Genomic DNA, 13,157 nt, shown 5'->3' on the forward strand with positions numbered 1-13,157 from the left:
TAGTACTTAAATACACTTCATATCTTTTTTTGTTTATTGGAACCATATAGCTGCAAATATGAGCAGCTGAGACATGGAAATGTCTTTACAAAAATATTCTAATTCAATACTTTATACATTCATAGATTAGTCCATCTTATCAGCTCCACTCTGCCTCTTAGCACGGTATTCAAATAAGGTACCATCAAAGCAGCGCCTCACAGCTTCTTTGGATAAGAAACCCTCTTCATCTCTTGCAAGCACATACAGAACTACCCATTCCACCTTACTTGCAGTCCTATCAAAACCCAAGAAAATTAGAGATTCATAAAACCTTCAAAGAAGTTTCAGATGGAATCTTTAAAACATATATAGAAATTAGGAACAAACCAGCCAAAGAGATCATAGGCGACCCTGTTGCCTTCAGTCATGTTCCATATCTCCCCAAACGTCAATTTATCAGGAACTGTACGCGCATACTTGCTGAAAATGTTCTCCAGATTCACTGGAACATACCTTCCTTCAGTGTCATAAGTTCCCGAATCACTTCCATGCTTGTTTTTGTGTATATTGTGAACATAAATCGGAAAGAAAGGAGATGGAATCCATCCGGGCAAGGTTGGGTAACTGAAGACGACATTGATGCCGATGGCCAACACCAATGATGCGATCATATTGAACCCAATTGCACGCATTCCTGAAATATCAGATTTAATCAATTCACTCAGCTATATCTTGCACAACTTGTTCATTGGCGAATTTAGTTGGACACCTTACCTGCATAAGTTTCCCAAGGATAGATGATACCGTTTTTGTCTTGATCGAAGAAAGCTACATGTTGTTGAAGGACGCTCAAATCGTGATGGTTGTGACCATCCGTCCCATTGGGGTGCTCTGTATCTGGCGCAGCCAAAGCCCTTGCCATGTCTGTTTACAATTGAAAAGATAACAAAAATAAAAAGAGGTTACCATGAACTACAACCCAGTTGCTTGTGAAGCAGAGGAGGAGACAAGATCTATAGCATTTAAAAAAAAAAAAAAAAATTACAGGGCTTGGGGAAGCTCTGCTCCAAGTCGCTCCGGACCCATCGTTCAGCCGTTACAGGCGCTTGCCCTGCCACTGTCTCCAATGCGTCGGTCGATGATGGCTCTGTTGCCATTTGCTAATCTTGTGTTCTCTCTCTCTCTCTCTCTCTCTCTCTCTCTCTCTAAACACCAGACCTCCATGGCTATATAAGGATACTATGGCTATATGAGGAAAGAAGTGTGATTTCGAAATGCATTCGAGGGTTGTAGTTACTTGCACTCTTTGAACTTTGAAAAGCAGTTGTTGAACGTTGGATTAATATGTTGGAAGGTCTAAGACGTTGATACATCTTGGAGGTTGATTCATTTGATTCATTTGAACCTGTATTGTACTATAAGAGACGACTCCAAAGGTTCCTTTTTAACCCAACTACAAGAATGGGATTTCATAATATGGAATTTGGGTGGTGTGGTCCCCCTTATAGGGTCAAATCAATAAGTTTTAAGAAGAAATATGATCACATAAGTATCATACCAAATCTCATCAATCGAACCACTTTTTCTAGAAAAAGTTGTGAAGCTGAAATGGATATGCCATAGATAAGATCAGATCTGTAATAACCTTTGTTTCATGCTATTCTCTTGATACATCTGAATGTTATGAAAAAACAACAAACTACAATCTAAAAGAGAGAAATCGGTGGCACGACTTAGAACTAGGGGTGTCAATGGTTCGGTTTAGTTTGGCCCAATTTCAATCTGGATTGAATTGGTTTCAATGTGCAAATGGTGAAATCGAAATCAAATCAATAAGAAAATTTCAATTTCAATTTGTTTCGATTTTGGTGTATTTGGTTTCGGTTTTTTGTCCGATTTGGGTTTGATTTTCAATACAAAAACTATGTAAATTTTGATTTTTTTTTTTAATGAATTTTGGATTTCTTCGGTTTCTTATCAATTTATTTTGGTTTTGATCTAGGTTTCAAGTTGATTTCGGTTTGGTTTCTAGTTCATTTGGTTTTCAGTGCGGTTCGATTTGTTAGTGGGGTTACAGTCTCCCAAACCAAAACCAGCCCAATAGCCTTCAGTTCGATTTGGTCCGGGTTCAATCGGCTTGGTTTGGGTCAGTTTTACGGGTTTGATTTAAGTATTGACACCCCTACTTAAAACCCTAATAGGGTTTGCGAACATTAAGATGGCAGGTGAATCGTCCCCTATGCGTTTAAGAAAACTAAGATGGTGGGTGAATTGTCCTCTATGCATTTAAGAAAACTAAGATGGTGGGTGAATCGTCTCTATGCGTTTAAGAAAACTTTCTTATTTTTATATATGATAAATTAACTAAAACTATTAAAAGAAAAAAGATATTGAAAGAGTTGTACACAAGAAAAATTGATAGAGTTGTACACAAGAAATATTGATGTTTAATAGAGACTGACTCTATTAAATACTATACACAATTTGAAGGCAAAAGCAACCAATGAGCTTAGCCATAAAAACACCATCTCGAAGGAGGCTTATTCTTTTGGAAAATTCTAAGATTACACAAAATCAGGTTTTCATGTACAATATTACCCATTTGATGTTTGTGATAATTAAAGGGAATTACCAAATCGAGTTTGGGTATTACAAAAATACCCAAAACAATGTCTCTCCCCCTCTCACTTACATTTTTAACATTTGTACCCTAGTTTCCGTTTACCTCTGCTTCTACAAACACCATGTCCACCACCCTGCAAGGGCGTCGGTGCCTCTACCACCACTGATGTCTGCTGATACAACCACATTGCCGCCGCTCCCACTATTGTCATCACCACCACCACCACCAACTAGCAAGCCCCACTAGAAAAAACCCAAAAGTCGATAGCCATGTATTTTTCACTATTCTTTTCTTCTAAAATTAGAATTGATTGTATACTTCTAAGTGTAGTCTTCTAAGTGAAAACATGAAAAACAAACAAGAGAAAACATGCCTAAAGGAAAGGAAGAATTACATTCTAATGTGGTTAATTAGTCCGTAATTCTAATAAACGAAGTTTGTTTCGTCCCTAGGGTCTTGATTAGGGATGTAAACATATCGAATTCAAACAAAATAAAGTACTATCCGAATTCGAATTTGTTTATTAATCCACTCGCCAAATTCAATTTGTTTATTCAACTGGATACGTAGAATGAAATGAAATTCTAATTCTCTTTCGTAAACAGATTCCGGATATTTTATTATCACAACGAATAGTTAAATAGATTAAATAATAATTGATCAAAACCTAGGATTTTCGAGTATTTATTTATATCCCTAGCCTTGATATATCCTCCCAATTTTTTATTGTTTTGACTGTATCGCTATCCTCTTCTTCTTTTTAATATATTATTTTTTCTTTGAAAAAATTAGACGAAATTTAGTACAACTTAGAACTGGAGCAAAGCAACATCCTTTTTTAACCTTTTTTTTCAGGGAAGGAAAAAATTCATCAATTGACGTAATCAAGAACATTTATATTTGTCCCTATCAACAAAAAACCATTATTCTTTTTTTATGTATAACCTTACAAACCAATTGCTTAGACAAAAAATCATCTCCAATGAAGGAGAGAAGCAAAAAAATTAACCACCTTGCAGAGATACAAATCTAAATATGGATGGAAAATTGACACATTGTTCCATGATATTATCTTGATAAATAAATTTAAAAAAATTAAAATTTATATACAAAGGATTTAAATTAAAAACTTATAAGGCGAGAACGTCTTTCTTATAAAAGAGGGTTATTTAAGGGTTCTCAGATTTCTTAAGCAACTGGATTTCACGAATCCATTCCTTAATCTTATCAACCATCCTAGAGAAAAGCAAGGGTCTTTCAGTCATGTCTCCTATTATTATGAACTTCTATCAATTTAATGTGGATACTTATATGGTTCAGGCAAAGATCCACTCATGTGAAGTATCAAGATTTGGCTATGGCAAACTCCTAAAAACAGAGGATGATGCTATATTACAGTGATCTCTCATTTGTTTATTGGAACCGTGAAGCTACAAATCTGAGCAGCTAAGAGCCTGAGACATGAAGTAGCTGTACATTAGATTATCCCATCTTATCAACAGCTCCTTTCTGCATCTTAGCACAGTAATCAAATAAGCTACCATCAAAGCAGCGCCTCACAGCTTCTTTGGATAAGAAACACTCTTCATCTCTTGCAAGCACATACAGAACTGCCCATTCCAGTTTACTTGCAATCCTATCAAAAACCCAAGAAAATTAAGAAATTTAAAAACCTTTCAAGAAATTTCAGATGGAATCTTTATTAAAAAAAAAAAAAAAAAAACAGAGATTAGGAACGAACCAGCCAAAGAAATCATAGGCTACCCTGTTGCCTTCAGTCATGTTCCATATCTCCCCAAACGTTAATTTATCAGGAACTGTACGTGCATACTTGCTGAAAATGTTTTCCAGATTCACTGGAACATACCTTCCTTCAGTGTCATAAGTTCCCGAATCACTTCCATGCTTGTCTCTGTGTATATTGTGAACATAAATTGGAAAGAAAGGAGATGGAATCCATCCGGTCAAGGTTGGGTAACTGAAGGGAACATTGATGCCGATGGCCATCACCAATGATGCGATCATATTGAACCCAATTGCACGTAGCCCTGAAATTTCAGATTTGATTCGACTTGACTCGGCTATGTATTGCATAACTTGTTTATTGAGGAATTTAGTAGAACACCTTACCTGCAAAGGTTTCCCAAGGGTAGATGATGCCGTTGTTGTCTCGATCGAAGAAAGATACATGTTGTTGAAGGACACTCATGTCGTAATGGTAGTGACCATACGTCCCATTGGCGTGCTCTGTATCAGGCGCAGCCAAAGTCCTCGCCATGTCTGTGTACAATTGAAATGAAGAAAACACCTATTACATGAACAAGAAAAGAGAGAATGGAAAAACAAAAAGAAACTTACAGGGCTTGGGGAGGCTCTGCTCCAAGTCGCTCCGAACCCTTCGTTCAGCTGTTACAGGCGCTTGCCTTGCCACTGTCTCCATTGCGTCGGTCGATGATGGCTCTGTTGCCATTTGCTACTCTCTCTATCTCTGTGATCTCAGAAGCACGAAACACCACAACTCCATGGCTATTTAAGGAATGAAGTAGGAAGGAATGCGAGGGTTATAGCCACGTATCCACGTAAGCACCATTGGACACAGGTGTGACTGTGTTAGAATGCATGTAGGAGGCCTGAGGGAGGGTGTGAGTTGCTTCACGGAAATCGCGACACTTGGTAGTCGGTATTCTCGAAAGCAAGTCGTCATTGTATGGTATGCCAAACACGGATTTAGATCCTTCCCAATTCTTGCTCCTGCAATTCTTTTTATGCACGCGACACCATTCATGTTCTGATATCATATAAATTCTTCCTTGACAACTATGACACGAGTTCACATCAGTCGACTAATTCTGTGCTACAATAGGAGTAATACAGATGATGCAAGCGTTATTCAAAATGATTTAGTGGCAATCGTCTATATTAGGTGACTTTGCAAGTCCGTCGTCAAATTTTAGGACTCAACCTTGGATAGACTGAAAACTACCAAGTTAGTATAGGATAAGACTAGAAGGAATTTTCGATAAAGCAGTGAAATGCATAGCGATCGATAAAGGCAAAAATAACTAATGACCTTAGCCATAAAAAGAGTCCTCAAAGATTCGAGATGAAGGGGAATTTACTATCACTCCCTTACCTTTTGCCTTTTTTTTTTTATACTCTTCTGTTTTTTTATTTTTACATCTCTTTTTCTCCTTCTCTTTTTAAATACTCAAATTACCCTTCCTTTTCACTTGTAACTTATTACATTTTTTTCTAATTGATTGGTTCAAAACATGGTTTGAACCAAACCACTAACAAGTTTCGTCTCATCCAATCATCAAGGATATTACAAATTCAAAAAAGAATAATTTTCTATCAAATCTATATCTATATCGGTATCATATGTTCCACTCGGGTAAAACACTTTTTTTTTTTCAATCATTTAAATATGTGTCGCAATTTTAACGGGTAATGTAACATTGAGATTACTGATATGAATTAGTATCAACTTAAACCAATACCAATCTAATACCGATAAAAAAAAATAGATTGCTAAATTTGTGATGATGGATGAGACAAAAAAATAATAATAATAGTAAATAACCAACATCCCTGATGATTGAATGAGACGAATTAAAAATAATAATAAATAAATAATATTTTTAAGGGACGCATCAACTATGTCAATATCCTTGATGATTGGATGAGACAAAACTTGAAAGTGGTTTGATCCAAATCATGTTTTAAACTAATTAATTTGAAAAAAAGTGTAACAGGTTATAGATTTAGAGGTGAAAATGAGGGTTAATTTGGGTATTTAGAAAAAGCAGGGGAGTATCATTAAAAAAAAAGTAAAAGGTATGGGAGTTTTAGTAAACATAGGTCAAGTGTAAGGGAGTGATAGTAAATTCCTCAAGATTCTATTCCTTTCTGGTGAGATTAAAATTGATTACGCACCACTTGGTGTGCAGTCTTCTGAGTGAAAACATGAAAATATACAAGTGGAAAAACATGCACTGAAGGAAAATAAGAACATTATTCTGGTATGTTTAGTTCATAGTTCTAATATTTCGATTTCAACAAAGAGAAGTTTGATCCGACTAAAAATTGAAGTGAAGTGAAGCAACATCCTTTTTGACCTCGATATTATATATTGAGAGGAGTGAATTTTTCATTAATATTAATTTGATAAATATTTGGGAAAATGACAGGTATAGCAGGATACCCAGGTATTAGGTATGCTAGCATATATTGACCTTTAGATTATATAGATTAGATCTATGTCATTAATTAAGTATAGTGTGTATGTAGCTACAATACTCTCTTGCAACTCCTTGCAACTCCTTTCCCTCCCATCCTCCCGACTCCTTCCCTTCTTCTTCTTCTCTGTCAGATGTGCGAGCCCCCTTCCCTCCTCCACCTCCGCTCCAGTTCTCTCTCCCTCTTTCTTCCTCCACCGGTTTCCTGTGTCTACCTCAACCCCACCTATGTCCTTTTCCCTTTTTTATAAAAGATCCTTACAGATTCCATTTCCTGGTTGTAGCCAAGTGCAGCTACAAAGGCAACAGCCAACCACACAGTGCAAGGCCTGCGCGCCTCTTCTTCTTCAAGTATCCAAAAGCGAGGAAGGCGAGTGAAGGAAATTGAAAATCAGCAGCAAAAACTTATTTTAAGAAAAAATAACAATTATTTAAGCAGAATGCAATGCTTGTAAGAAATTGGCACAGAAAAATCTAATCTTGTGAAATCTTAAAGCCAAACCATACAAAAAAATCTAATATTTTGAAAACTTAAAGCCACACCACTAACACATAAATGAATAGGATCCGAGCCCATATATAGTGCTCACAAAGAAGAGGTAAAGGAGAAAAAAAAGTGTTGCATCATATGAAGAAAAAACTTGAAAAGGAAAGAGGAGAACACTAACCTGACTTGGTTCTCCCAATGCGGTGGATGATCACCGTCGACAATTCTATGGAGCAGCTTTGCTTGGTTCTCTTTAGCCTTTTAGCCCTGAGGTTAGAGTTACTCTTGAACTTATTTTCATACGGCTCCCTATGCGGTGGATGATCCCCGTCGACGGTTCTATGGAGCAGTTTCGCTTGGTTTTCTTCAGCCTTTTAGCCCTGAGGTTGGAGTTACTCTTGAACTTATTTCTTAATCCATAAGAAAATAAGTTCAAGAGTAGACAATAACAAAAAACAATGAAGCAAATTTGCAGGTTTTTGAAGTGAGTCGGTTGAGTTCCACTTTCCTGTTGTGAATCTTGTGATGAGATTTGTCCAAGCCTCCGAAGTCATTGTGCCTCTGCGCGCTCTCATTGCCCCGAGGTGTAAATCTCTTTGCTTGGAGAACCCATTGGAATTCGCTTTCTCAGGCTGGATTTAGTAAAAGGAATGGCTTTTCCAACAACTCAGAGAGAGAGAGAGAAAAGAGAGAGAGGGAGAGGAAAGGTGTAGCAAGAGTGGATTGAAAATTTGTATATCTTTTCTTCATCCAATGATTTAATTCAAGTTGATCAAATACTACAGTCAAAATTCCGCTAGCATTCCTAATTCCTAGGTACTACACTAGCATACCTATCCCTCTCCCTATTTATTCTATCAAAAAAAAAAAATTTTGATAAATATTGAAAAGATGTAAAATTAGAAAAGGGAAAAGATCTCTAGCTTATCGCATGCGTCTACGCCTAAACATAGGCCATAGGGGTGATAGCAAAAAGATTACCTACCCCTTGATTGGTGCCTCTGCACCTCCTTTAGTTGGTCCCCCATGGTGGCACAACAGCCACATAACCAGGTGGTGATCCCAACCCAATTAGGAAAATAGTATTTAAATTTGGCAAGATGGTTCCCTAAAGACAACGTGGCCCCTATAGCAACACATGACCAATGAAAGCACACGTGAAAGTATCAACAAGGTGGGATTTTTTATTTTTGTTTTTCATCGGGGCGAGGTGGTCATTTTGCCCCTCCCTATATATAGCTGTAGAGGCTAAACTGACTTCTACACTTCTTTTTCCATATAAATTTAAGGGAAAAAGAAACTTGAAAGACTTACGATAAGGGATCCGAACGAGTTGTCAATTATGTAAAAAGTGTTTCGTTGATAGTGACATTCTCTAGGAGGTGACACTGTAAATTGTGTAAATTTCTCTCTTTATAATTATATGATGTAGAAACAATTGACTCTATCAAGTGCATACCAAAGTATCAAATGTTGATTTTGATCCTTTTATTTTCCCAAATTATTCTTGAAATAATGTTACAACTAGGAGTGTAAGTTTGGCCCTGAAGGCTGAACCCACCCTGAGCCTGAACTCTATCTAACCCAGTAATGAGGGTCAACCTGACCCAACCCAGCCCAATCCTAATCAGGGTTGGGCCTAAACCCAGCCCAACCCGATTTTAATCCTAATCTATTATTGTGTTTAGTAACAGTGTTCCCCTTCCCCTAGGTCCACATCATGTGTTATGCAACCGTTACACAAGTTGTTCGTATGACTTCAACCCACAACATATGTATGTATGACTTCAATCCACATCATGTGTTACACAAGCCAAAATTTGACATATCTAGTTTCTGGGAGATGTAGTGTTCCCCTTCCCCTAGGTCCACATCATGTGTTATGCAACTGTTACACAAGTTGTTCGTATGACTTCAACCCACAACATGTGTATGTATGACTTCAACCCACATCATGTGTTACACAAGCCAAAATTTGACATATCTAGTTTCTGGGAGATGTAGTGATGCCAAGCGATTAAAAGGTCTATCTTATAACCAAATTGACAACTTTACTTGCTGCAAATTTGTGACCTTTGTAGGAAAAAAACAAAAAACAAAAACAAAAACAAAAGGAAAATACAAGACCAACCAGGGTCAACCCGCCCCAACCTTGAGCCCAGCAAGATTGGCCCTGAGCATGAACCTAACATGGTTGGATTGGGCCTGGGTTCAATTTTGGGGACCCAACCCAACCTTGTTCCACTCTTAGTTACAGCGCACCATTTCCAATGCAATTCTGTTCCGAATTCTTCCCAATTCCTCATACTACTATCTCAGAAAGACACGTGCACTCCATAATCCAAATTATCCGAATCAGGATTCAAGACTCAATTGGTCACCACTGATTCTAATGCGACCAATTCCAAGCCAAATAGAGAATTAAATCAAGGACCCGTTTGATAACATTTCTGCTATTTCTGTTTCAAAAAATGACAGAAACATAAATTTTCATTTCTAGAAACAGAAATAGAATTGAAGGTGTTTGATAAGTCATGTTTCTAGAAGTCGATAGTAACCAACGAAAGAATGGCCACAAGTCATTTCCAAAAACGGCGAAACAGGTTCTACTTGTTTCTCATGGATCGTTTCTTGAACCATAAATGGGTAGAATTTTTAATTTCTATTTCTAAAATTAAGTAAAACGAAACAGTTTTATCAAACGCTTTTTGTTACATTTCTGCCGTTTCTGAAGAAACACGTTTCTTGAAACGTTATCAAACGGGCCTTGATTTCAAGCCAATTCCAATCCAAATGATCAATATGCTACTCAAATTACCAAAAAAAAAAAAAAAATTACAGTCATCTCTCATTTGTTTATTGGAAGCTGAAGCATGAAGCTGCAAATCCGAGCAGCTGAGACATTGAAATTGTCTGTACAGAAAGATCAAATTTCAATATTTTATGCATCCACTAGTAGGTTCGTCATAGTACATTAGATTAGCCCATCTTATTAACTTTTCTCTGTATCTTAGCACAGTAATCGAATAAGCTACCATCGAAGCAGCGCCTCACAGCTTCTTTGGATAAGAAACCCTCTTCGTCTCTTGCAAGAAAATACAGAACTCCCCATTCTATCTTACTTGCAATCCTGTCAAAAGCCATCAAAATTAGAGATTCAAAAACCTTCCAAGAAGTTTTTTCAGGTTGGATCTTTATAACATTATATAGAGATTAGCAACCAACCAGCCAAAGAAATCAAAGACGACCCTGTTGGCTTCCGTCATGTTCCATATCTCTCCAAACGTCAATTTATCAGGAACTGTACGCGCAAACTTGCTGAAAATGTTCTCCAGATTCACTGGAACATACCTTCCTTCAGTGTCATAAGTTCCCGAATCACTTCCATGCTTAGCTTTGTGAATTTTGTGAACGTAAATGGGAAAGAAAGGAGATGGAATCCACCCAGGCAAGGTTGGGTAACTCAAGGCAACATTAGTGACGATGGCCAACACCAATGATGCGATCATATTGAACCCAATTGCACGAAGTCCTGAAATTTCAGATTTGATTTGCTGATTCGGCTATGTTTTGCAATACTTGTTCATTGAGTAAATTAGTCGAACATCTTACCTGCATAAGTTTCCCAAGGATAGATGATGCCATTGTTGTCTCGATCGAAGAAAGCTGCGTGTTGTTGAAGGACGCTCATGTCGTAATGGTTGTGACCCCATGTCCCACTTGCGTGCTCTGTATCTGGCGCAGCCAAAGCCCTTGGCATGTCTGATTACAATTGAAAAGATAACAAAAATAAAAAGAGGTCATCATGAACTATAACCCAATTGCTTGGAATGCAAAGGAGAAGACAAGATCAATCGCATTAACAAGAAAAAAATCTTACAGGGCTTGGGGAGGCTGTACTCCAAGTCGCTTCGGACCCTTCGTTCAGCTGTTACAGGCGCCTGTCTTGCCACAGTCTCCATTATTGCCATTTGCCAATCTCTCTCCTCTCTCTCTCTCTCTCTCTCTCTCTCTCTCTCTCTCTCGTTTGATTTTAGAAGCACTAAACACCAGATCTCTATTGCATTTTAAGGAATGAAGTAAGATTTTGAAACGAATGCGAGGGTTGTGGACACAGGTGTGAGGTTGCACGTAGCTCAGGGTGGATTGCTGCACGGAAACAGTGACACTTGGTAGTCAGTGCTCTCTTCAACTGATTCCGACATACTAAGGTTGAGGTTTTGCGGGATCAGCTGTGCTGGGGCAGCGTAATTATCGTCTCGACATATCTCTTGAGGCGACACGAATAAAGAGTTAAATCGAAGGAAACGGAACAGGTCTCCTTTCTCTCTCAAAATATGTGGACCCTTCCTTTATTCATCATCTTCTTCTTAATCCTCCGCAGAAACCTGCAACTCCCGTACCCACCCATCTGCCCCTCCTCAACCCCCCCCCCCTGCAAAACCACTCCCATCACCACACCCTTGTCTACAACACCCACCCACATCCTCTGCTCTTTGCATACCTTGGGACTGGGGAAAAATTTGAAGTTTTCAGGACCCTAGTTCTGAAAATTGGTTTGCAGAGAGGACCCATGGCTATTAGCTCCATGACCATGAAAGACCCAAAGTAGAGCTATTAAGAAGAGCTTGATTTCCATACTTTGGGACTGGGGATTGGGGTCCTGCACTGCTGCATATGGATGCATGTGACAATCTTAATCTGCTCTTCAACATTTCTTCCAACGACAGCCAAAGTATAGTCTTTAGAGATTCAAATCCATGAGTGCGAAGAGAGGAGAAAGACTAAACAGAGAAAAATGAAGCAGATGCAAGGAGATGGAGCCAAGACTGAAGCCAAAATCCTCAGTGACTGTTATCAAGCGGTCCGGTTTTGATTGGGTTAAATCAGTTTCCGTCTGATAAGGAAGTTTTTGGTTTCAATCCGATTTCTTATTATCTTGGTTAATAATCGGGCTACTATCGGTTCATTTTGGTCCGGTTTCGACTTTACATGTATATTGGACAATGATAGAAAAATTCTGGTTTTTTTGGGTTTTTGGTTTCAATCCGATTTCTTATTATCTTGGTTAATAATCGGGCTACTATCGGTTCATTTCGGTCCGGTTTCGACTTTACATGTATATTGGACAATGATAGAAAAATTCTGGTTTTTTGGGTTTTTGGTTTCTTATCGGGCTACTATTGGTTCTGATCTCAGCTTTTTATTGGGTTTGATCCGATTTATAGATTTTCAATGCATCTGGTTTCAGTTTCTATCGGTTACATTAAACCCAACCTGACAGACAAGGATTTCTTTCATCCCTAAGCGGAATTGGTCATTTTAGGGTGGTTTGATCGATTCATTCTGAACTTTGACACCCTAAGGTATAGGGTAGGGAGTGGGAGAGTTTATTGGTGATAAATATAGCAATTCAAGACTATTTTTCAATAGAATCCAAATCCGGTCATTGTACAAAAATCATTCACACACAGTACTTGATTAACACATGGAATTCACTTGTTCTTTTTCTTCTTATAATAGGCTTTTAGATTCAGTGGATTCCATAAGTAGATTAAACTCGAACCTGATCCAAACCCCATTTTATATAGGTAGAACCAATGTGTTTAAGAGTATAGCAAGCATAAAACACTATGCACATCTTTGAAGTCATGTTGAGTTATAGAGAACAAAGTCCACTATATCATTGTGTATCAAGAGATTCTTTTTTCACTCTGAGTAAAGGAAAATTTTAGCCCCACTATAAGTATATGATTCTGCATACTCCTTAAAAGCTAAACCATTACAAAGATTGTGAGAGAATCCACCTCTTCTTTTTTTTTTTTTT

The 13,157-nt window shown here is 37.9% G+C and overlaps 3 protein-coding genes across 3 annotated transcripts; all 3 read right to left on the reverse strand.

Moving 5' to 3' along the window:
- On the reverse strand, positions 1-1,195 carry LOC122090972 (peroxygenase-like). The gene is made up of 4 exons (XM_042660750.1): positions 1,028-1,195; positions 757-906; positions 370-676; positions 1-277 (listed from the first exon to the last, which is right to left on the reverse strand). Exons 1-4 carry the CDS (start codon positions 1,137-1,139, stop codon positions 127-129), a joined length of 720 nt encoding a protein of 239 aa, XP_042516684.1. The 5' UTR covers positions 1,140-1,195; the 3' UTR covers positions 1-126.
- A 2,665-nt stretch (positions 1,196-3,860) lies between these two features.
- LOC122090971 (peroxygenase-like) lies at positions 3,861-5,355 on the reverse strand. Its single transcript, XM_042660749.1, has 4 exons — positions 4,964-5,355; positions 4,736-4,885; positions 4,347-4,653; positions 3,861-4,241 (listed from the first exon to the last, which is right to left on the reverse strand). Exons 1-4 carry the CDS (start codon positions 5,073-5,075, stop codon positions 4,088-4,090), a joined length of 723 nt encoding a protein of 240 aa, XP_042516683.1. The 5' UTR covers positions 5,076-5,355; the 3' UTR covers positions 3,861-4,087.
- A 4,799-nt stretch (positions 5,356-10,154) lies between these two features.
- Positions 10,155-11,757, reverse strand: LOC122091955 (peroxygenase-like). The gene is made up of 5 exons (XM_042662219.1): positions 11,356-11,757; positions 11,211-11,316; positions 10,943-11,092; positions 10,556-10,862; positions 10,155-10,460 (listed from the first exon to the last, which is right to left on the reverse strand). The coding sequence occupies exons 2-5, from the start codon at positions 11,299-11,301 to the stop codon at positions 10,310-10,312; spliced, it is 699 nt and encodes a 232-aa protein (XP_042518153.1). The 5' UTR covers positions 11,302-11,316; positions 11,356-11,757; the 3' UTR covers positions 10,155-10,309.
- Between the last annotated feature and the right edge of the window lie 1,400 nt (positions 11,758-13,157).

The sequence above is a fragment of the Macadamia integrifolia genome, chromosome 10, assembly GCF_013358625.1.
Source record: "Macadamia integrifolia cultivar HAES 741 chromosome 10, SCU_Mint_v3, whole genome shotgun sequence".
NCBI classification, from domain to species: domain Eukaryota; kingdom Viridiplantae; phylum Streptophyta; class Magnoliopsida; order Proteales; family Proteaceae; genus Macadamia; species Macadamia integrifolia.